General features: G+C 45.2%; 1 protein-coding gene across 1 annotated transcript; it reads left to right on the forward strand.

Moving 5' to 3' along the window:
* Positions 1-832: 832 nt before the first annotated feature.
* Positions 833-24,381, forward strand: LOC118370121 (A disintegrin and metalloproteinase with thrombospondin motifs 5). The gene is made up of 8 exons (XM_035754927.2): positions 833-2,328; positions 10,567-10,699; positions 11,286-11,453; positions 11,830-12,113; positions 16,745-16,928; positions 17,178-17,353; positions 20,102-20,277; positions 21,780-24,381. The coding sequence occupies exons 1-8, from the start codon at positions 1,234-1,236 to the stop codon at positions 22,447-22,449; spliced, it is 2,886 nt and encodes a 961-aa protein (XP_035610820.1). The 5' UTR covers positions 833-1,233; the 3' UTR covers positions 22,450-24,381.
* The last annotated feature ends 1,156 nt before the right edge of the window (positions 24,382-25,537 follow it).

Raw genomic sequence — 25,537 nt, forward strand, 5'->3', positions numbered from 1 at the left:
AATGCCATCAATTATCCATCTCTACAGTTGTACAATAAAGACTTCAGACACTCTCCAGGCCACTGTTACAGTTGCCCCTTCAATTATTAAAAGAGCCACACTTAGGAACTTTAAAAATAACAGGCAAGTGTTAAATACACCCATTTGAATGCTGAGCTAAAGAGTGCTGTTTTCTCTTTGGCCTACTGTAAAAAAAATAAAAAATAAATGTAACCTTTTATTTAACTATAAGAAGAGCGGAAGCTTATGAGTTGTGGTGGTGGCTGGTGTTGTTGTTATTGTTGACGTTGTGTGACTGCTAGTAGTGATGATGTCACGCTTGAGTGAAATGAGCTCCAGCAGAGCCACACATCACCAGAGTGAATGCCCCTGCTCCGAGCACACAATAGCCGTTATTCTGTACAGAGTAGGCTAAACCCGCGGGCGACTGGGGTAGCTGGAGCGTTGTAGCACAGCGCTGGTTTTCCATAGCAGTCCATAGAGTGACTGCAAATGACATAGCACTCCATGTGACTGTAAATGACGGCACGTTTTGTTATATCTCCAGCCAAAACACGAGTGTCTTTTTTTTATCTCACAAAGGAAGAAGATTTTGAGGGATGACCCCTTCGAATTGAACCCTTGCGCGCGCTCATATTTAGACTACACACACGCTCAAGCGCTTAAAAACGCACACAGACAGACTGCCACGCTCTTTCTGTCCCAACTAGTGGGAATACTGAAGATATGGGTGACTATTGAAAAATGCATTGTTCTAGTTCTCCTTTACTCTCCTGTTTGCGTCTCGGCGCCGGGGACAGGACCAAAAAGGGGAGTTGGGTGGGGCGGCAGACTCGGAAGCCTCCAGCACTTGACTTTGCTTTGATTTCGGCAGACACGAGAACACAGCAGGGAGAGAGACGAGGGGGGTGGAGTGGCGAGTCAGTGCAAAGGGGCAGGACTTTTTCTCTCTCCTCTATTAAGAGGAAACTTTTGTGTTTTGTTCTCCAAGTTCAGCTCGGTCCTCAAGCCGTGTTCTCCGCTGCGCTTTTCTTCAATCTTCGCTCTTTTCTTCCATTCCCTCCGATGCCTTCATTTTTCTGCGTTTTTTTCCACTTTTCATTGCAATTCTGGATATCGAGATCATGCGCATTCAAAGGGGACCTGTTCTGAAAATTGTTTGTTCTTCGTTTCCATTACTGTTTTAGTTGGAATATAAATGTTTCGCCGTGCACTACTTGTTTTGGGGTAAAGATGACTCGTGTCTTTTGCGCTTTTGCTGGAGTCATGATGGTGTTTCGCATTATTTTGCTGTGCATCATGGAGTTGCATACTGGCTGCGATGCCGTGCTCGCCGCCGGTCTCACCACTTTCAGGGCTTTCGCTCCACCTGCACAAGAGGGTGTTGTACGGACTGTCGATCGGATTTACCATGGTGGTGGGAAGGTTGGTTACCTACTCTACATGGACGGGAGAAGGTTTCAGTTAGATATGGAGAGGGATGAGTCAATTTTGTCACATCACTTCAGTCCGAAATATGTGATGGCCCTGATGGGGGCGGGAGAAGGCGCCGCGCCTCTGCACCGGGAGTGTGTTTACAGGGGAACCGTGGACTCCAACCCCGAGTCCCTGGCGGTTTTCAGCCTCTGTGGTGGGGGTCTAGAGGGATTTTTCGCTTTGAAATACGCACGCTACACAATCACACTTCTCATCCGAACCAAGGGACACGATAACGACGTGCGTTCGCTGGATGACAAGGATGCGAAGAGCGCGCTCCACTACTTCACGCGGGAGCGCTTCAGCTTCGAAGCCATGCCTGTGAGCGAGAGCTGTGGGACCAAGGAAGGGCGCGGGCGCATGGATGCATCGAGGAAGCACCGGCGTAAGGGTCGAGGGAAGGGGAAACGCGACCGGCATGGTGTCACCCTGGACAGGGTCGAGGAGCGCAGCAGAGCGCACGGCAGAAGATGGTGGACGCGGTTGTCCAAACCTGCCTCTCCACCCTCACTGGGAATTCGGCGCAAGAGGTCGGTTTCGCGCGCCAGGCACGTGGAGCTCCTGCTAGTCGCAGATGAGTCCATGTCCAAGAAGTACGGCAAGGACCTGCACCACTACCTGCTCACGCTGGCCTCCATCGCTTCCAAGTTGTACGGCCATGCCAGCATCGAGAACCCCATCCGTCTGTCCGTTGTGAAGGTGACCATGGTCACGGAGAAGGAGAAGGGGCTGGATGTGTCCAAGAACGCAGCCGCCACGCTCAAGAGCTTCTGCAAGTGGCAGAACCAGCAGAACCCACTGGACGACGACAACCAGCACCACCACGACGCCGCTATCCTCTTCACCAGGCAGGTAAACAAACAAACCAAACCAGAGTCCGACCCCCCCCAGGTCAATCCCTTCCCACTCACTGGACTAGAGCGCATTTTACACTGAGGTGTTACCCCAGGCATGACGTCAGTGTTTGTTGTTGTTATGGTACTGCTTGCGTGACAGACCGTTTCTGTACTCGTACCTGTTATTCGGGGGAGTCATTTGGCCCTAAATATGTTATTTACATTTTTGTTATCAAGCAGAAATCTGCTTCGGTTTAGTGTTTCCAATTTGAGTGATTTTGCGTCACTCTCGCTTTTATTTATCTCTGTCTGTCTTGCACAGCCTCCCTCCTCTGTGTGGGCTCCTGCGTGTGTCTTATAACAACCCTAAAAAAATAGCGTTTCCTCCGCTGGTGTTTTTATGGGCAGCCTCCTCCGTCTGACTCTCCCAGTCCCCTGACAACCAATGTCTCGAGCCTGTGTGATCTATCGCACCCGCTGCGCACGCACATTCTTCCACGGTTGAAGGGATGTAGTTGAAATCAGCTGCTGGTTAGAGTTCAGAATGTTACTCTCAACCAGAAACCGCAGCCAGCCTTCAGCCTTAATTTTTTTCCCTTAATTTTTCCCTTCCAGTTTTCTTTTTCTTTTTTCCCCCTCCTACATGTTTTTCTCTGAGCAGAGCTGGGACTGGAAAAAAAGGAAACACATGCACTACCATTCAAACGTTTGGGGTCACTTAGAAATGTCCTTGTTTTTTAAAGAAAAAATATTTTTGTCCATTAAAATAACATCAAATTGATCAGAAATACAGTGTAGACATTGTTAATGTTGTAAATGACTATTGTAGCTGGAAATGGAAGATTTATTTTATGGAATACCAACGTAGACTTACAGAGGTGCCCGTAATCGAACCCACAAATGCTGATGCTCCAGATACTCAACTAGTCTAAAGAAGGCCAGTTTTATTGCTTCTTTAATCAGAACAACAGTTTTCAGCTGTGCTAACATAGTTGCAAAATAGATTTCTAATGATCAATTAGCCTTTTAAAATGATATACTTGGATTAGCTAACACAACGTGCCATTGGAACACAGGAGTGACGGTTGCTGATAATGGGCTTCTGTACACCTATGTAGATGTTCCATTAAAAATCAACCGTTTCCAGCTACAATAGTACCTGCCAGCTGTATGTTGATAATGTCGTCATTTAGCCAGCATAAGATATTACAGTTTTTAATGTCCCGTTGAGAGTTTAATCTTCATTGTAGGTCATCAATTTTATTTTCCAATGATTGCACTTTAGCTAGTAGAACGGAACGCAGGGGGGTGTTTATGTTTATTCGATCGCCTACGAATTCTCAGAAGGCAGCCCAACCTCCCGTCCTCTTTTTCTCCATCGTCTCTTCACGCGAATGACGGGGATTTAGGCTCGTCGGACTCGTTAAAGGAAAAAAAAAGCTTCTGCCAGTGCGTGGTGAGTAGTTGCTGTTCTGATGTCCAGAGGTTATTTTCGATCATAAGAGACGGTAGCATCGACATTATGTACAAAATAAGTTACGAACAACACAACAACAAAAAAAACATAAAAACACAATCGGTTAGGAGAATGTAAAATGTCAGACATCTTCTCCAGCGCCGTCTTCTCAACATTTTATGTTACCCCTCTGAAAACCAATAGCCTACATTGACCAAGACCACACTCGTTTACACAAGATCTCATGGTTTTGCCAATTTGACTTCAGATTCTGACCTATATTCTCATTTCTCCAAACTTCGAAGTTGCTCCAAATGTCAAATTTCAAATTGTTTTTGGCACACTGGGTTGACTCCTCCCGCTCAGCATCTTTCCATTTCTGCAAACATAAAATTTGAAGTTAAGGGTTAAGGTTTTGGATAGGGTTAAAACATAAAGTTTAGGCCTTTATTCCGAATGGTTAAGGGTTAAAAGTAAATAAAAACATTTACATTTTTATTTTATTTTTTTAACTAGCATCTACCACAGGGATTGAATATATGACCTACGGATCCAAATCATGGTATTATGATGGTAATAGTGCTCACTGTTACCCCTAGTGGCCGGGTTGTGAAGGTATTTACGGATGTCCTCAGGACATGGACAGACCTCCAATTTCTATGTCAATCTTGAGCGATCTGCCTGCGTTTAAGATACACGCACACACACACATCTCAAACCCACTAAACTCTGCATTTTTCACCCCTCTGCTGTGGTTTCTTGGTCCGTCGGCTGTGGTTGAGGTGCCAGGTATCTTTCTTGCCTCAGGATTGTGGTACGCGTAACTAAGTCATGCAAGGTTTTTTGTGCTGGAGATGGCTCCCACTACCAGGGAAAACCGAGGTAACTTTTTTTGGCCCCGGCGCCCGGGTGGATCCTGTTGGCAGTGCCACGTGAGCATACCTGGGCTTGGTAGGTTGGCAGAACAACGGTGCGCCAACTATTACCACCACCACCTGCATGGCTATGGACTTCCCACCCACTTGGCAGTGCTTTCCCTCTGTGTCACCTGCAGGGGGGGTAGGGTGGCATGGCTGGCACAGTGGCTGGCACACCGGGCACGGAGATACTTGGCGCTGGCACTACCCAGGGGCAAGTGACAGGTCATAACAACAGTAACAACTCTATAGCATAACAACATGATAACACCTGCAAGGTGTTTGGAGTGGGTCATGACTTATCAAAAGGTTAAAGGTCAGTGAACCCCCTCAGCCGATAGGATTTGAACTCTGATTTCATGATTGGCTGTAGTGTCAGATCGCTGTGTCTTTAACCCTTCCATTCATTTGTCTCTTATTGCTGTAGCTTGTCATCAAGGAAGTTAATGTCGTAGCTTGGGTGAGTCGCGCTCATTCAATGGAAGTCAAATCCATCAGCAGACTGCATTCTCACAGTCAGAGACGAGACCCATCCATTCTTTGGCGATATGGGGGGGTTATTGGAACATGCGGTTATTCATGCATGGGTCCAATTACTCCGGTCCCAACACCCCCTCACCTCCTGAGTGAGCTGACCCATGTGCCAGTGTCACCGGGCTCTGTGCATGCAGCACCGCGACAGAACAAGAGACACATTGAGGGGACTCGGTGTGTGTATGCATTTGTCATTTGTATGTGTGTGCAGTTGTGGGTGTGTGCATGCGCGTGTGTATGTGCGTGCCTGTGTGTGATTATTAGGTGTTACGTCACAGTGTGACCGGACGCATGACTGCTCTCGCCAGGGGACCGGGACATTAAACAAAGCCTCACTGTGAGGAGAGGAGCTCTCTACTGACAGAACATAGAGCAGGGATCATGGACTAGATTCAGCCGCGGGCCTATTTTCTTCTGGAGCAGATGTTCAGGGGGCCGGGACATAATTACAAATCATTTGTGGCCTGCAAATTAGCCGCAAGAAGCCCAAACATATATATATAATAATATTTGACTAAAACATAATCATTCCCAACCTTGCTCACATTTGTACACGATCACATAGGTTTCTCTATTATGTGTGAGAATACTTCGAAACAAATGTCCAAAATTGAAATCACTTGGAGTTGATTTACTTGTGTCCAACAATAACAAAAGTAATTCATTTTCTTTTAAAACACTAAGAGTTTTTTTGCTCAGATAACTTGGGAGGCCAAATAAAAATTGTCCCATGGGCCTCCAGTGAAGGAGCCCTGACATAATGAGAGACAGACAGAGCCCAGAAATAATCAACTTGAAATAGCCAAGAAAACACCACTAATGACATGAATATGCAGCATGGAAATATTCACCGTAGATATTGCATCCTTCGGGATGATCATGTTTATTGTAGCCTCTTACTTTGATTGTTCCCTCGTGCACTAGGACATACGTGTTTTACGGTTTCCTTGTTGCCAGAGAGAGAGGTAGAGAGAGAAAGATAGCGGGGGGGGGGGGGTAGAGTGATAGAGGGAGGACACAGAGAGAGAGAGGGAGCAAGATTGTGTGTTTACTCTGAGAAAAGAGAGAGAGGGAGAGAGAGAGAGAGAGAGCGAGGACTCTGAGAAAGAGAGAGCGTGACTGCAGGGGGCAGAGAAAGCATAGAAACGTTAGGCTACATCGTCGTTTTTGTTGACGGTTACGCATCTGTTTGAAGGTTAAGGGCACGTATTCGCCACACGTCCCAAAGTAGGACTAGACTGCTGATCTAGGATCAGATCCGCCCTCTTATTCATAATGAGAAGTTCAATTATTGTTGTCTCTATGTTAAAGTACAGTGCCCTGCAGATGTCCCTGTCGGTTTCACCAGACAAAGGCTTTGCTCCAACCAATAACACCTAGGTCATTTTCACCTCATACACAAAACACACAATCACCTTATGCAGTTGCTGGGTCTGAAAAGTGAATTCATAATCTGTGAGGCAGAGTAGCCTATCACACACTCTTACTAGGCAGCTATGGCATGTAACAAGATGTTCCTTACCAGTCACGTGGACCGAGTGATGGGTCGAAAGTTGAATGGCAGAGTTTATATAGGCATGAAATACAGGACCTATGAAATACCCCAGTCTTATAACAAATAGAGGAGATATAGTCCTACCTATGGGAGTAGAGGACCGGGAAACACACACCTTAAACACATATACACACACACACACACTGTAAGCAGAAACACTGTAAGCAGACACATGCACGCACACATACACACACACACATACACACATACACACATGAGCGAGGAGAAGAAGCGACGGGAGAGAGAACATAGGACATACTCTGCTCAAATCAAATCAAACACGTGTGTACATACTCAGTTCTCTGCGGCACATGATAGAATGTGCGCATGTGCACTGGAGTTGGAATGATAAGAGTATGGACATATGGACGTTTTGGAAGGGGGTCCGTCTGTTGCTGTCTGATTCGTTTTAGTAGACAAAACAACGCCATGAACTGAAATGATCCGCTAGCAGTTAAGGTCTGGGATGATATTCACCAAGCATCTCAGTGTAGAATTGCTGCTCTAGGATCAAACCTTTTTTTAAATTCTACCCCTGGAATGACGATCACCGTCTCTCTGATATGGTTGAATATGAAGGATACCACCAGGTTATTGGATGAAGGTAGCCTCTTAGATGTGTGACACAGGTCACAGGAGGTTTGTCAGGGCCTGACCAAGAAAAAACTTTTAGGGAGGGGTGGGCTCTAGCCTCGTACGATTGCCATTTAATAGGCTAATGTCATTCTCACCGATGACTGGCAAGCCATTCATTTCACAGTTAGTTGATACTTACATTGTTGACACTGATTTTTGAGTGACAAGTTGTTGTGGTTAGTCTCTCTGGACTCTCTCCACGATACAGTAATTGCGGTGTTTGGTGTGTGTGTGTGCATGCGCGCTAATGCCACAGACTGACAGTGTGTGTGTCTGTGATTGACGCGCTCCTTTACTCAGAGCGGCAGTGTGTTTTTCGAACGCAGCTAGAGTGTGTTCCCCCGGTTGACCCGAGACACACACAAACGCACATACACGTACACATGTACATGTACACGCAAACACAAACACACCCTGGCTCTCTTTCTCACACACACACACACACACACACACACACACACACACACACACACACACACACACACACACACACACACACACACACACACACACACACACACACACACACACACACACACACACTCAGTCTTCTTATATGATCGTCTACTGACCTAAATACCACCGACACTGAGGTTGTTTTTCTCAATATTTCCATAACGGCCCTTTCCCTCCCTTCTTTCCTCCATCCTCCCGTCCCCTTTCCCCAGGTGTCTGATTCCATAACTTTATTTCTTTTGCTCTCTCCTTCTCACCCGCCTGCTTTCTTTCTCTCGCTCACCCTCCCATATGATCTGTGAAAGCCCCTTGGGATAAAAGGAAAATAGCAAGCTGGAAACACACTGGAGAGCGGGAGGGAGGGGAGAAAAAAAGAGAGATTGGACAGAGAGTGAAAGTGAGAGAGGGGGACGCAGAGGGAACATGAGAGGGACAGGGACAGAGTGTAAGGGGCAGTGGGAGGCAGAGAGAGTCGGGGACAACAAGTTCAAGTGAACAAAAGAGAGTGAAGGTGAGAGAGAAAGAGAAACCGGGACAGCTAGTAAGTAAGACATAGGAAAACCAGCACATCTATGGTGAATATGTTGGTTTCTACAATGTCCCTCCCGATTGGCTAGGGAGATTAGCCCTTTCTTCATTGTCCCTCCCGATTGGCTCGTTCATCTGATAGTGACAACAAGGAGTTGAAAACATGTCATGTCTATTCTCTCCATCTACACCCACATCAGGGGGCAAAATCTTAACAATGACCAACACAACGCATTTAGTGGAATGGAATCAGACTGGACTGTATTTGACTTTGTTTTTATCTCTCCTTTAGTATGTAGGGGACTTTCTCTTTGCAGAGTCTCTGTCTAAAGAAAAGGGGTGTCCAAAATGGCACCCTATTCCCTACATAGTGCATTATTTTTGACCAGAGCCCTAAGTAGTTCACTATATAGGGTAAATCGGGTACCACACTAGGGCTACGGCCGAAATGGCACTGATGGCCCTATGGACCCTGGTCAAAAGTAGTGCACTATGTAGGGAATAGGGTGTCATTTCGGACACCGCCAGCGTTTGTGTCTGGAGTGAGTGTATGAGGCGTTCCCCCCTGTTGGTCATGTGTTGGAGAGCCCAGAACGGAACATAGACAGGTTTGTTCCTAAAGTGTTTCATCCGAGACGAGTAAATACACAGCCCAGAGAGTCTCTCACACACGGCACAGCGGGCCTGTCAACACCACTTAACAAGGAATTCATCCTGTCCCCAGGGTTTTTATTTTTTATTTCACCTTTATTTAACCCAGGTAGGCTAGTTGAGAACAAGTTCTCATTTACAACTGAGACCTGGCCAAGGTAAAGCATAGCGGTGTGAACAGACAACAACACAGAGTTACACATGGAGTAAACAATAAGCAAGTCAATAACACAGTAGGAAAAAAAAGAGTCTATATACATTGTGTGCAAAAGGCATGAGGAGGTAGGCGAATAATTACAATTTAGCAGATCAACACTGGAGTGATAAATTATCAGATGGTCATGTGCAGGTACAGATACTGGTGTGCAAAAGAGCAGAATAGTAAATAAATAAATGGGGATGAGGCAGGTAAATTGGGTGGGCTATTTACCGATGGACTATGTACAGCTGCAGCGATCGGTTAGCTGCTCAGATAGCAGATGTTTCAAGTTGGTGAGGGAGATAAAAGTCTCCAACTTCAACGATTCTTGCAATTCGTTCCAGTCACAGGCAGCAGAGAACTGGAAGGAAAGGTGGCCAAATGAGGTGTTGGCTTTAGGGATGATCAGTGAGATGATCAGGGGAGCCTGGGGTGGTGGGTGGAGTGGAGAGGAGTGTGTGTGTGTGTGTGTGTGCCCTTATCTCATTCATAGATGACACGTGCACTTTTACAGTTAATAACGTATGTATGTATACTGTGAGAGTGTGTGTGCATGCTTGCATGCCTATGTGTGTCTGTGTGTGCGTGCATGCTTGTGTCAAATCAAATCAAATTTATTTATATAGCCCTTCGTACATCAGCTGATATCTCAAAGTGCTGTACAGAAACCCAGCCTAAAACCCCAAACAGCAAGCAATGCCAGTGTCACCGTGTATGCGTGTGTGTGTTTCGGAGAACGAGACAGTCGATGGCAATAGGGACACAGTGTTTGATTGACTGATTGATTCCTTTACACAGCAGAGTAGCTTCAAGGCCTCTGGGCATCATCTGTATAGATCTGTGTGGGAGCTGGAACACTGGGCAATACACAGTGCTGTATCTAGAGAGAGAGAGAGAGAGAGAGAGAGAGAGAGAGAGAGAGAGAAACCAGGATTGGCGAGAGAAAGAGAACAGAGAGAGGAAAAAGAGGGCAGAAACAGGGAACTCAATAGCATCAACAAAATATGGGTCAAATAATGTCTGATTTTCTCTCATTTCTCATCTCTAAACTATTCTGGCTTGTCCTTGCATTGTCTGTGTTTTGATGTGTATGTGTGAGTTCTACAGTATATGTGTCTGCCCTAACTTGACACTAACTTAAAATCAACATTTAACATGATACATACATTCAATCTAAGGCGATCGCCAAAGTAAAGCAATATTTATAATGTAATATAAGGTATTTATATATATAATGTAATATAATATATAATGTAATATAAGGTATTTTTTATGTCATTTCTCCCTTTCCACCAACCCGTTTGCTTGTGCCCCCTGTATAGGACCTGTGTGGGCACCACTCGTGTGACACACTGGGCATGGCCGACGTTGGCACCATCTGTTCACCAGAGAGGAGCTGTGCCGTCATAGAGGACGACGGACTCCATGCCGCCTTCACCGTGGCACACGAGATAGGTGGGCACCGCTCACACACCTGCATACAAACACACACACACACACACACACTCGATTACCTGCCAATACATGCATACACACTCACATTCCCACACATTTGTTTTATGTACGTAAACACATCCAAACTCTATTGCTATCACTGTCACCTGAGGTCTCTTCATTGTCCCCAAATCCAGAGCATACTCTGGAAAACACACAGTACTACATAGACCCATGGCTACATGTAACTCTATTCCAGTAAGATCTGATTTAAATAACAGATACAACTACAGGTTAAGGAACGAAGCTGACTGAAGAGACACGAACACAGGCACACGCTAACACACGTACATTGTAATGTTGTAACATTGTTGTATTGTGGTATGATACATTTTGTATTGTAGATATGTAATGGTAGAGTAGTGGTGTAATAATGTGTTGTATGTTGTACTTGCCTTGGCAGCAGCTAATGGGGATTCTTCATAAATACAAACACACACTCTCAAGAACACAATACTCACTGTATAACACCCCCCTACCCCCCAAAAATGATTTGTATTTCTCTCTGCCTGCCTGCCTGTCCCGTCTCTCTGTCTGTGAACCAAAGGTCACTTGCTGGGCCTGTCTCACGACGACTCCAAGTTCTGCGAAGAGCGTTTCGGCGCCAGCGCGGACAAGCGTCTCATGTCGTCCATCCTGACCTCCATCGACGCCTCCAAACCCTGGAGCCGCTGCACCTCAGCTACCATCACGGACTTCTTTGACGATGGCAACGGTAAGACATGAAGAGGGGGAGGAAAGCAGGGAGGAGAGCAGGGAAGAATGTCAGGGTAGGATTGAGGAGGATGAGAAGAGGAGAGAGGAAGAGGAGAGAATGAAATCCAGAAGTATTTTGGCACTCCAGGCCAACCAGGTAACCAAGTCTTTATTGTAAAAGTCAGGAGAATAACCTCAATGACTTACTTGGTTAAACAATGAGCGTTGGGCTCACCTACTGTGCATATTTAATGTGCTGTTGTCTTTGTCCAAATTGAATCCAATGTCCCTTCACACCTATCGAGTGGCAGATTAGAATGATCGGAGGATTGACAAACCAGACAGACAAACAGCCTTTGGCATTGGCCCACGTCCACCCCTCTCTCCCTCTACAGCCGAGTGTCTCCTGGACTCCCCCCGCCTGCCCCTGCTCGGCTCAGAGGAGCTTCCCGGCCAGAGCTACGACGCTGTGCGCCAATGCCGCCTGGCGTTTGGACCCGAGTACACGGTCTGCCCGGGCATGGACGTGTGCGCCCGCCTGTGGTGCGCAGTGATACGCCAGGGGCAGATGGTGTGCCTGACCAAGAAGCTGCCCGCCGTGGAGGGCACGCCGTGTGGCAAGGGTCGCATCTGCCTCCAGGGAAAGTGTGTGGACAAGACCCGCAAGAGACACTACTCGGTAAGGACAGGGGAGAGGGAGGGAGGGGAGGAGAGGGAATGGGAAGCAACAACGCAATAGGCTGACAGCATAGACGGAGTGGAAGACAGTGGAAGAGCAGAGTACGACTTTATTATTATGTATTAGGGAGGGAGGGAGGAAAAAACACAAATAAATATCATGTATTGTCACAAACACAGGATAGGTGCAGGGAAATGTGCTCATCCATAGTAGTACTGCACCCCTGGAGGACATTAGGGTTAAGTAGCTTGCTCAAGGGCACATCGACAGATGTTTCACTTTGTCGGCTCAGGTATTCAAACCAGCGACCTTTCGGTTACTCACCCAACGCTATAACCACTAGGCTACCTCCTGCCCAATAGGGTGACAACATAGACAAGTCTCTCAAATTATACTACTTGGTCAGAGGAATGGTGGGAGAGAGGTAGTAGGGGGAGGGGGGGGGGGAGTACGGTGAGAGTGCCAACAATAGCGATGAGAGACACTATAAAACAAGGAGAGAAGGAATGATGGGAGGGAGTGTAGAGAGAGGGACAGAGAGAATGGGAGGCTGGGATGGAGTTAGGTGAACGTGTGGACAAGAGTCACAGGAGATATATACTGAGTGTACAGAACATTAAGGGCACCTGCCCTTTCAATGACATAGACTGACCAGGTGAAAAGGTAGGATCCTTTATTGATGTCACTTGTTAAATCCACGTCAATCCGTGTAGATGAAGGGGAGGAGACAGGTTAAAGAAGGATTTTTAAGCCTTGAGACAATTGAGACATGGATTGTGGACATGTGTCATTCAGAGGGCGACTGGGCAAGACGAAATCATTTTGAACGGGGTATGGCCAGGCGTAGGGCTGTGGTGGTCATGAAATTCTATAGTCCCCTAACTAGAATATAGTTCTAGACCAACTAGGCATCTATATTCAGTGTTGGGGAGTAGTGAACTGCATGCAATGCAACTTGTAATTTAACCAGATTTTAAAGTAGCTTGTTAGTGTTTTCGGGAGTTAATTACCTTTTTTACCATGTAGTGGTGTAGCTAACTACTGGAAATATACACTACTTAAAAAAATTGTTGGTTGTTGGCAAGAATTTCCTTTCTTTTTCAGCAGCAGACCTGCCTAATTCTCACTTGAAACACATTTATTTTTTGTGTTTAATAGGTGATATTACACACTCTGTTAAAGTATGACTCCAGAGTGATCTGTTCTTGCAGTTTCAGATTTAATAACTTGAGTTAAGTAAACTATATTTTTTATTAAGGGTAGATTTAGTGTATCTTAACTTCGTCCAGTGTGCAGTTATTTGGTAGCTTGGTAAACTATATCTTCAGAGTAGACTCCCAAACACTGTCTATATTGTATATCTAGACCAACTTACTTACTAGAATATACAGTAGATCTTGTCTAGACCAACCATCTATTTCAAAGTAATTGCAAACAAAATGTTCAATGAAAATATGCATGTTTATTTTAGATGGGGAGAGGGGAGGGGGGGAGGGGAGGGGAGGGGAGGAGAGGGGAGGAGGGAGGGGAGGATAGGTGAAGAGAGCATAGGAGAGGACAGGAGGTTTCACACCTGCTGGAGGGGGCCCCCTAGGGGTCCTAAGGGTGAAGAGGGGGGTACAACGACCCATTGAGAGCTGCAACAAAATAAAAACAGGACATAAGGGGGTTAGGTTAATCCTAGGATCAAAGGTGAGGGGTTACAGTCCATTGTTAGTTTATTGGTTATGTGTTGGGTTAGGGCTATACAATGTTCTACTCCTCACCTTAATGCTACATAGCAACCTCCCCTGTGGGATTTAATCTCTCTTTCATTCTCGACCATCCTACTCACCAGCCTCTTGTCTCTCATTCACCAATGCCTCTTGCTCCTCCTTCCTCCTCTCCAACTCCTTCCTCCATCCACTCCTTGTCTGCGATGTCATTTGCTCTCTTCTCTATCTCTCTGTTCTTTATGTCGAGGAGACTCCTACCCCAGTCTATTCATTTCCATCCTCTCTCTCTCTTTCTCCATCCGCACTCTTTCTTTCCACCTCTTCTCTCTCCTTCCTCAGCCTCTCCTTCTCCATCTTCCTTACCTTTCCCTCTGTCAACTCTTTGTCTTTTGCCAGCTGCGCTCTCACCCTCTCCACCTCCTCTCCCCTTCACCTTCACTTCATCTGCCCAGTTCTGAACATTCTCCCTCTCCTCCCAGACAGCCATCCTCTCTTCCGTCAGCCACTCGCTTTTCAGAACCATCTACCGCCTCTCTCTTCTCAGAATCGTCCCTTCTCTCCCTGCAGTCTTCTCCACCTTCTCCACCCGCACCTCCCTCTTCTCCACTTCCCTCCTTGCCACCTCCACCTCCTTCCTCTCCTCCGCCACCCCCTTCCGCTCCTCCCCCACCTTCTTCCTCTCCTCCTTCACCCCCTTTTTTCTCCTCCGCTACCTCCCTCCTTTCCACCATCACCTGCTCCTCTCTTCACCTGCAGCTCCCTCTTCTCCACCTCCTTCCTCTCCACCTGCTCCTCCCTCTTCTCCGTTACCTCCTCCCTCCTCTTAAACTCCTCCTCCTTCTTCTGGTTGGACTCTGCCCTTTTCTTACCCTCCTCCATGGCTTTGAGCTGAAGGACAGTCTGTAAGAATGACACTCCGTAAGTCAGTAAGAGAGGACATGTTCATTTTACAGCCTATCTCAGCCCAAAAGTCAGTCGCTGGTCATGATGACCCACTCAGACCTGGGTTCAAATACTATTTGAAATCTTTCAAATACTTTGAGTGTTGCTCTTTACTGCTTGGAGTGCCAGATGGGTTGGGTTTACCGTTTTGGGACTATTCTATTGGTCTATTGAGCCAGGAAAGCTCAATCGAGCACAAGGTCCTGAACCCAGGTCTGAACCCACTACAACTAACAACCCATAGAATAAATAGAACCCATAGAAAAAAACAAGAGGCTGAAGTGTAGTGTGATAGAATATAGAATTAAAATTAATTATTGTAGTTATATAGGTTGTTAGTTGTAGTGTTATAAAATTAGAATGAATAGAACCCATAGAATGAATCATTCTAATTCTATGGGTTGGTAGTTGTAGTAAGATAGAATTCAGAATCAGAATGAAGAGAACCTGTAGAATGAATCATTCTTATTCTATCTAACACCTCGACCTGAGTTTAAATCTGTGCTTGATTGAGCTTGCCTGGCGCAATGGAATACTCCCAAAAGTGTGAACCCTGTCCATCCGGCACCTCAGACAGGCTTAAGCAAACGCTCAAAGTATTCTATATTTTCTTTGAAGATTTCAAATACTAGGCCTATTTGAACCCAGATCTACTAACAACATTATACCTTCCCGTGATGAGGGACTTGTTACCATTAGTCGAATAATTTCATGGATGTGTATAAACTGTCAAATACACAAAGTACATAAAATACATGAAGTAAAATACAGAAACTTGACACTCACTTTAGAGACTGCCAGCCTCCGTGACCTCCCCTTCATCGTCAAGACCAAAAACAATACAAAATACTGTACAAACAATATATAGAAAAAAAGTAAGAAATCAACAAAGTCAAAGCAACAAATAAAACAAAAAAGAAATATATGATGTACAAAAAATAAGAGTACAATAAAATAGAAATAGAGTAGGCTAAATAGTAGGTTGAATATTTCGCAGGTGTTTGCAGCTAGTTGCAGATAGTGTTGGTAGCGGTCTAAAAATAAATGGAATCTGATTTGTGCCTGGATGGCGTAACACTGGAATGTTTACACCATCCGTTGCCATGGCAAATGGCCATGTCATAGAGGTAAATCAGGATCGATGTATCTTTGTGATGTCATCACAAATATCAACGTTCTAGATGATGTAATAATGATATCAACATCTGTGGCCTCTAGCAATTAAGACAAAATAATAATGCAAATGAAAAATAAAAAACACAGAACAAATAAACAAAGACGAATAGAGACAATACGTAAAAAATTCAAGACAGTTCAGATCAGCTTTCTCTCCCCCAATCCTAACCTTAACCATTAGTTGGGAAAATGCTAAAATGACCCAAGATCAGCATCTAGGGGCAACTTGTTGTAGGCTAGCATAGCACATTGCTACAGTCTGACTTTGCCTTGATGTACTGGGTTGCCTTTGAACATTACTTTCATTTCTATCATCATGCCGCCCCACACTCCTCTCAATGTATTCCACTTGCACAGACAACCACGTGCATGCAGATACACAAATGGATCAAACACACACACACACACACATAACACATGCATCACACACACACAGACAACTGCATCACACACAGACACACACACACATAAACACATGCATCACACACACACAGACAACTGCATCACACACACAGACACACACACACATAAACACATGCATCACGCACACACAGACAAATGCATCACACACACAGACACACACACACATTTTACACGTGGCTTGGCTGCCGGCCAATCCAACTTTTAACGTGCTCACTAGGCAACTTTAACAGCACTCTCTTATCTCTCCCCTTCCTCTATCCCTCTCCTCCTCTGATCTCTCTTTCTCTCTCTATCTCTCTCTCTCAATCTCTTTCATATCGCCTCCCGCTCTCCTATCTCCTCTTTCTCTTTCATCTTCCCATTCTCCTCTCCAAGGCATCTAACCATGGTAGTTGGAGTTCATGGGGTCCGTGGGGGGCATGTTCGAGGACGTGTGGTGGAGGGGTGCAGTTTGCCCAGCGTCTGTGTAACAACCCGCCGCCCCGAAACAATGGGCGCTACTGCACCGGCAAGAGGGCCATCTACAAGTCCTGCAGCGTCACCCCGTGCCCCTCGCTCAGTGAGTGTAGTACTGCAGATTGACTGGCTGACGTGTGTGATCACATAGTGCTATAGACACACATAAGCACACACAAGTATACATTTGCTCATGCAAATACACAGGCTTACAATAGATCAATGAATGGTAAATATTTTGACTCTCTCTCTTTCTCTCTCTTGCTCTCTCTCTCTCTCTCTCACACACACACACACAGTCTGAAATTCTAATATTCCCACTCTAACATGTGGTGGAACTTACCTCCCGCAGGTAAGAGTTTCCGCCAGGAGCAGTGTGAGTTGCGGAACGGCCCCCAGACAGACCCTAAGGGGGTGAAGACCTTTGTGGAGTGGGTACCCAAGTTCGCAGGGGTGCTACCTAAAGATGTGTGCAAGCTGACCTGCCGGGCCAAGGGCACAGGCTACTATGTGGTGTTCTCGCAGAGGGTGAGTGAATAAGAGAAGGGCACTGGGGAGTGAAAGAGTGCGAGTGAGGGTACAGTACTTTGGAGTGCTGTCTTCCACTACCACTCGTCCACGACCTTTGGTTTGCACGACTTGTAGTGTCCGTTCTGCTAGTATGATAATGATAAAGATGATGATGATGATGATATTGATATACCCATGATAATGATATATACAGGGCCTTCAGAACGTATTCGCGCCCCTTGACTTTTCCCACATTTTGTTGTGTTACAAAGTGGGATTAAAATGGATTAAATTGTCATTTTTGGTCAAAATAGTCAGTAATGTCAAAGTGGAGGAGAAATTTGAGCATGTATAAAATATAAAACAAAAACACTAATATATCTTGATTAGATACGTTTTCACCCCCTCGAGACAACACATGTTAGAAACACCTTTGGCAGCATTTACAGCTGTGAGTCTGTGAGTCTTTTTGGGCTCTAAGAGCTTTGCACACCTGAATTGTACAGTATTTGCCAATTTTTCTTATTCTGTAACAGGATTCAATGTCGTCTTGGAAAGCAACTCCAGTGTAGATTTGGCCTTGTGTTTTAGGTTATTGTTCTGCTGAAAGGTGAATTCATCTCTGTCTGTTGGAAAGAAGACTGAACCAGGTTTTCCGCTAGGATTTTTCCTGTGCTTAGCTGTATTCTGTTTCTTTTTACCCCCCCCCACCCCCCCCAAAAAAAACCTCCCTTGTCCTTGCCGATGACAAGCATACCCATAACATGATGCAGCCACAACCATGCTTGAAAATATGAAGAGTGGTACTAAGTGATGTGTTGTGTTGGATTTTCCCCAAACATAACGCTTTGTATTCAGGACAAAAAGTACATTTCTTTGCCACCTTTTTTGCAGTATTACTTAAGTGCCTTGTTGCAAACAGGATGCATGTTTTGGAATATTTTTTTATTCTGTACATGCTTGGTATACAGGCATGGTGAAATCCTTCCTCTCCGGACAACTGAGTTGGGAAGGATGCCTAGATCTAGTGTATCTTTGTAGTGACCGGGTGTAATTGATACACCATCCAAAGTGTAATTAATGACTTCACCATGCTCAAAAGGCTATTCAACATCTGTTTTTTTTTTTTTTTGTTACACATCTACCAATCGGTGCCTTTTCTTTTGCTTGAAATTCTTTACTCGATTGAAGGACCTTAACAGACAATTGTATGTGTGGGTTACAGAGATGGGGTAGTCGTTCAAAAATCGTGTTAACCACTAATTGTCGAACACAGAGTGAGTCCATGCAAACTCATTATATTGTTTGTACATGATAATATACCCACGATGACTGTGTGAATACTTTCTGAAGGCACTGTACATGATAATATACCCACGATGACTGTGTGAATACTTTCTGAAGGCACTGTACATGATAATATACCCACGATGACTGTGTGAATACTTTCTGAGGGCACTGTACATGATAATATACAAAACGATGACTGTGTGAATACTTTCTGAAGGCACTGTACATGATAATATACCCACGATGACTGTGTGAATACTTTCTGAGGGCACTGTACATGATAATATACCCACGATGACTGTGTGAATACTTTCTGAAGGCACTGTACATGATAATATACCCACGATGACTGTGTGAATACTTTCTGAAGGCACTGTACATGATAATATACCCACGATGACTGTGTGAATACTTTCTGAAGGCACTGTACATGATAATATACCCACGATGACTGTGTGAATACTTTCTGAAGGCACTGTACATGATAATATACCCACGATGACTGTGTGAATACTTTCTGAGGGCACTGTACATGATAATATACCCACGATGACTGTGTGAATACTTTCTGAAGGCACTGTACATGATAATATACCCACGATGACTGTGTGAATACTTTCTGAAGGCACTGTACATGATAATATACCCACGATGACTGTGTGAATACTTTCTGAAGGCACTGTACGTGATAATATACCCATGATGACTGTGAGAATACTTTCTGAAGGCACTGTACATGATAATATACCCACGATGACTGTGTGAATACTTTCTGAGGGCACTGTACATGATAATATACCCACGATGACTGTGTGAATACTTTCTGAAGGCACTGTACATGATAATATACCCACGATGACTGTGTGAATACTTTCTGAAGGCACTGTACATGATAATATACCCACAATGACTGTGTGAATACTTTCTGAAGGCACTGTACATGATAATATACCCACGATGACTGTGTGAATACTTTCTGAAGGCACTGTACATGATAATATACCCACGATGACTGTGAGAATACTGATGATGATAGATTTATTTTATATACGGTTATTCATACGGGAATCTCACAGTCGCTTTAAAAAACTATGTATTTCAGGGAGATGGTCTTCCACAGATAAATGATGATGCAGTTCAGTAAAGTGGAGTTGAGTGCAGGTGGTGTCGATAGTTCATCATACAGCCAGCGAGGGAAACAAATACCAGTCAGGCAGTCGGTTAGCTCTTCATCAGGCACCTCTGTCTTTGAAGTTCACGGAGACTCTTCCTTTGTGTAGGTAAGGCGAGAACATCTACCACCGACTCTGTAGCACCCACCTGGGTAATGCTTCGGCAGCTATAAGCGCCCGGGAGACCGCCACACCTCGGCAGCAATCGGCAACCATCTCCTACGAGGCGAGCCTCTACGATGAGGACGACGAAGACTGCAACCACAGCAAAGATGATAATATCTCCTTATGTCTCCGTCTCCAGGTGGCGGACGGGACAGAATGTCGGCCGTACAGCAGCTCAGTGTGTGTGAAGGGCAAGTGTGTACGTACCGGCTGTGACGGCATCATCGGCTCCAAGCTGCAGTTTGACAAGTGTGGCATCTGTGGAGGGGACAGCACCGGCTGCATCCGGGTGATAGGGAACTTCACCAAGAAGAGGTAAGGGAACCCACATACACATAGACACGCCTGCAGTTGAAAGAACATTTGGTGTTTCCATGTGTATTTTGTCCCGTGCACAGCACCAAGAAAAGACAAAACTGAAATTGAGATTTTATCACTTCAAAGTAAAAAAAAAATGGGCTTCGCTTAATTATTCAAAATTCTTATAATATTTGGTTGGAGGCTAATTCTTGTTTATTGTGTCATTTATCTCACATGTAGTAAGTTGCAGGTGCCAAATGGGAAAAATACCCGTTAAAACTATTTTGAAAAATAAAAATGGAACCTTCTGCTCTGTTGCACTCGATTGTAGAGTGAAAGGGTGCGAGTAAACGGAATGTTCACGTATATGTACATCTTGAGTGCATTTGAAGGAATGGTCTATAGATTGTCTTCCTCTTGACACATTCTTCTTTAAGATATCAATGTCTCACACTCACTCTTTCACTCCCTCTAACATCCACCCTTCTCCCTCATCTCTAAATACGTCATGAGTTTGTAATTCGAAGTGGTAGTCCACACAAGCTCACATAACGGGACGGCCGAGTGCTGAAGTGCGTAGTACGCAAAAATTGTCCGTCTTTGGTTGCAACACTCACCACCTTGTTCCAAAATGTCTCTGGAAGTAGCGTCAGCACAATAACTGTTTGTCGGGAGCTTCATGACATGGGTTTCTATGGCTGAGCAGCCGCACACAAGCCTAAGATCCCCATGTGAATTGTCAAGTGTTGGCTGGAGTGGTGTAAAGCTCGCCGCCATTGGACTCTGGAGCAGCGGAAAAGCGTTCTCTGGAGTGATCACGCTTTCACATCTGGCAGTCCAACGGACAAATCTGGGTTTGGCGGATGCCAGGAGAACAATACCTGCCCCAATGCATAGTGCCAACTGTAAAGTTTGGTGGAGGAAGAATCATGGTCTGGGGCTGTTTTTCATGGTTCGGGCTAGGCCCCTTAGTTCCAGTGAAGGGAAATCTTAACGCTACAGCATACAATGACATTCTAGACAATTCTGTGCTTTCAACAAGTTTGGGGAAGTCCCTTTCCTGTTTCAGCATGATAATTCCCCCATGCGCAAAGCGAAGTCCATACAGAAATGGTTTGTCGAGATTGGTGTGGAAGAACTTGACTGGCCTGCAAAGAGCCCTGACCTCAAAACCATCTAACACCTTTGGGATGAATTGGAACGCCAATTGCGAGCCAGGCTTAAATCGCCCAATATCAGTGCCCAGTCTCACTAATGCTCTTGTGGCTTAATGGAAGCAATTCCACGCAGCAATGTTCCAACATCTAGTGGAAAGCCTTCACAAAAGAGTGGAGTCTGTTATAGCAGTAAAGGGAAGACCAACTCCATATTAATGCCCATGATTTTGGAATGAGATGTTTGACAGGCAGGTGTCCACGTACTTTTGGCCATGTAGTTTACAACATACCGGGGAACAAACACACACACTCCTCACTCTCCTGTAACTGCTTTCTCCCCTCTCTCCCTCCCCCATGCAGTAAGGGCTACACAGACGTCGTGAAGATCCCAGCGGGCTCCACCCACATCAAGGTCCGCCAGCACAAGCCCAAGGACCAGCCCCGCTACACAGCCTACCTGGCCCTGCGTCGTCCCGGTGGCGACTACCTCCTCAACGGCAAGTTCATGATCTCTACCTCAGAGACGGTCATCCCCCTCAACGGCTCGGTGCTCAACTACAGTGGCTGGAGCCAGCGGGACGAGTGGCTACACAGCATGGGCCCTGGGGCCCTCAGAGAGGCCCTTACAGTTCAGATTCTGGCCACGGACGCCAAGAGGCCCCTGGATATCCGCTACAGCTTCTTCATGCCCCGTCGTGTTTCGGCTCCACCGCCACCACCTCCCCCGCACACCTCCACAACTACACCCACCACTACTACTACAACAACCACCTCTACTAGATCAAGCAGTAGAACCATATCGGCCCCGTTTTTGGCCCTGGCTCTCTCTACAGCCCCAGGGGTGTCGACGGCGGCGGCCTCTGGGCCCCAGTGGGTGACTGGCCCCTGGATGATCTGCTCCAGGACTTGTGACATAGGCTGGCAGAGCCGCACGGTGCAGTGCAAGGACCCGCAGGCCAAGCTGGCCAAGGGCTGCCCTCTGGGCGACCGCCTCTCCGCCTTCAAACAATGCCTGGTGAAAAAGTGTTGAGAGGACCAGAAACAAGACTCCCCTGAAAGTAGGGGGTACACACAGACAGAGAGACTGGCTATTGACAGTCAACCCCTCCTCTTCCTTACCCCCCTCCACCCTACTATGCCAGGCCCTGCTTGGCACAGCTACAGACATACGACGGACACATGTGAACACTTCCGAATAGTGCAGCCGCCCAATCAGCAACCACCCACTTGTCACATCCCTCCTCTATCGGAAGGTTTTGTTTGTATTCCCCTGTTAATGACATGTTTTGTTTGCTTCTCTGTATGTTCTTGCTACTGTGGGTTTTTCATGATTTGTCCGCTTTGTCTCTTTGTCTTGCGTGACTGCACACCTCCGGACAATGGGCCTCCGTGCTAGTCTGTCGAGGGGCAGTTTTTCTCCACTTCCTTTCGGGGTCCCCGTTTTTCTTCTTGCTCTACCCACTGCCGATTCTCCACATACGTTTGGTCTATCCAACTTCCTGTTTGGATTGCGGACCAGGAAGTAGGCCGGGGGCACAACCAAGAGCAAACGATCCGTACTGTAACCAGTCCAGAAATGGGGTTGAACCGCACTGCAAACATTCCAGGTCAGAAAATGGACATACAGTGATAGACTGAGTTGGGGCAGAGTTGTGCCCAACAGCTAGTGCTGAGCGATTTTAAACCTACATTTTGTTTATTATTTTGGTTTTTAAACAACTAATTGACAGACTTTGTTTCAATTATTTGGATCCCATGTAGTTTTGTTTTTTTTCTGTGAACTCAATGTGCACGTTGGGGCAGTTTCTCTAGAAATAAATCAGATCAAGCCCAAACTAACTATGCGATGGAGTTGGGAGTTGTAGTTTACATCAGGCCAATATTCTAAATAGTTTAGTGCAGAAAATGTGCTAATTAACTACAATGATCATAATGGATTGCGTGCGTACTTGTCCGATCTGTGTGTTTATTTTATGCCTGCTACATCAGGTTAGTACAGAAGAAGGCGCATTCGAGAGGGAAAGAGAGCAGTTACTTTGCGAAGTATCTCTACCTGAAAATGCATAATCTAAGGGGTTGAGAGTTGGTATTCAGTAGTCATAAAAGTATGCCTTATTTACTTCGAAGAACTACTAAAATACTGATTTTGTCAGACCGCATAGGCAGCAGCTCTATATGAAGGACTTGGAATGAAATAATAAAATCATAAAATTAAACAAATGTAATATACACAACTGAAATATTTTAGTAAGTGATAAGTACTACTGAGCAGTCGCTATCATTATTACTTGTTTTATTCTGTGTTACAGCATTCAAACCACATAATGCATAGTGCATTTCATATTTTCAAAAATGGTTTGAAATCGAAAACCATGATTATATTTTAATGATCGAACCGAAACCGAACCGACCTCAAAAAGCACTAATCGCTCAGCACTACCAACTGCCAATTCCCAGTGACACCTATAGAGTGACACTGGGCCAAGAGACCACGGTGAACCTTCAACTCTGACCTTTGTGGAGGTTAAAGGTTGTAATTATATAAGATTACATAATGTGTGGGGCTAAGCTTGACATTTGAGTGTTTTGTCTTTGTGTGTATGGTTTTGTTTATATTGTGAACATACAAGTGTGAACATACAGTGTTTTTGTCATACTCCGAGTCCTAAACTCTTTTAATGGACTTTAACCCTCAGTTCCATTTGTATCACTATGCGGGTGCTAGAGGGTCGCTACCATTTTGTCACTGTGTTTATCTGTCTGTCTTTCTGTCTGTTTGTCTGATTAGGAAAAAAAGCAATTCTTGCTAGTATGACAATGTGTGCACTGGATACTCGCAAATACAGCAAGGGGGAAACTAACCCAGTCATACCTGACCAAATACACTTCTACAGCTCTCTCTCTCTCTCTCTCTCTCTCTCTCTCTCTCTCTCTCTCTCTCTCTCTCTCTCTCTCTCTCTCTCTCTCTCTCTCAACATATTGACACGTTCTTGTTTAAGCTATCCATTTCTCACACTCAAGTCTTTCTCTCACTCTGACATCCACTACCATCCATTCTCTGTCATCCCTCTGTCCCTCATGAGCTTGTAATGCGAAACCACACACCCTTTGACGGGTGGTGATAGACATGCAATATACTGGATACATATGGGATCTTGCAACATAGGCACAACTCACTGTTTGTCATACACAGACACACATTCACATAAAGAATACACAGCACCCCCAAATGACTTAATTACGAGTATTTTCACTGTATTAGGCCCACATTAACGCATAATACACACATATGTACACACACATTTTAACTCGCACAATACACGTTTGGATAGAAGCAACAGTATCACATATGTACAGAATACATTTTGCACACACACAAAAATATGTTTTAAAAAATTCCACCGCACGCATGCAAACGCACACACACACACACACACACACACACGCACACACACGCACACACACACACACCAATATAGTGTATCTGTATTACTGTTTGACACTTCCCATGGGAAAAGACCCTTTCGTTGAACGACAGAAACACAGCACTGAACTTGTAATTTATTGTTTGTACAACTGGTATGTGAAAAAAAGAACCATGTGATGAATTTATTTATTATTATGGTAATGTTGTATCATGTTTACTATTTAACTAAGAATATGACTGTGCAGAATAATTCATTTTGACGAAAATTGTGTTTTCTAGTCATCTACATGAATATATGTACATAAAATGTATATATTTAAAAGCTCTGTGTCGGTTTCATTCATTTATTGGACGTGTTCAGAACTTTTTTTATTTTTTTTACATTTTACTAGGAAAGACCCTTGGGGTACGAAACCTCTTTTGAAAGGGCGACTTGAACTAACGTAGCAAAGTATCCTCTCTCTCTCTCTCTCTCTCTCTCTCTCTCTCTCTCTCTCTCTCTCTCTCTCTCTCTCTCTCTCTCTCTCTCTCTCTCTCACTCACTCACTCACTCACTCACTCACTCACTCACTCACTCACTCACTCACTCACTCACTCACTCACTCACTCACTCACTCACTCACTCACCACCACTCACTCTCACTCACTCACTCACTCACTCACTCACTCACTCACTCACCACTCACTCACT

Source organism: Oncorhynchus keta, chromosome 37 (genome assembly GCF_023373465.1).
Source record: "Oncorhynchus keta strain PuntledgeMale-10-30-2019 chromosome 37, Oket_V2, whole genome shotgun sequence".
Taxonomy (NCBI): Eukaryota; Metazoa; Chordata; class Actinopteri; order Salmoniformes; family Salmonidae; genus Oncorhynchus; species Oncorhynchus keta.

Excerpts from the sequence above, each read along its gene's own strand:
- LOC118370121 (XM_035754927.2), top strand. The coding sequence starts at position 1,234 with ATGACTCGTGTCTTTTGCGCTTTTGCTGGAGTCATGATGGTGTTTCGC. Across the intron at positions 10,700-11,285 it reads CACCGTGGCACACGAGATAG|GTCACTTGCTGGGCCTGTCT; the intron begins GTGGGCACCGCT and ends TGTGAACCAAAG. Across the intron at positions 17,354-20,101 it reads ATGTGGTGTTCTCGCAGAGG|GTGGCGGACGGGACAGAATG; the intron begins GTGAGTGAATAA and ends CTCCGTCTCCAG.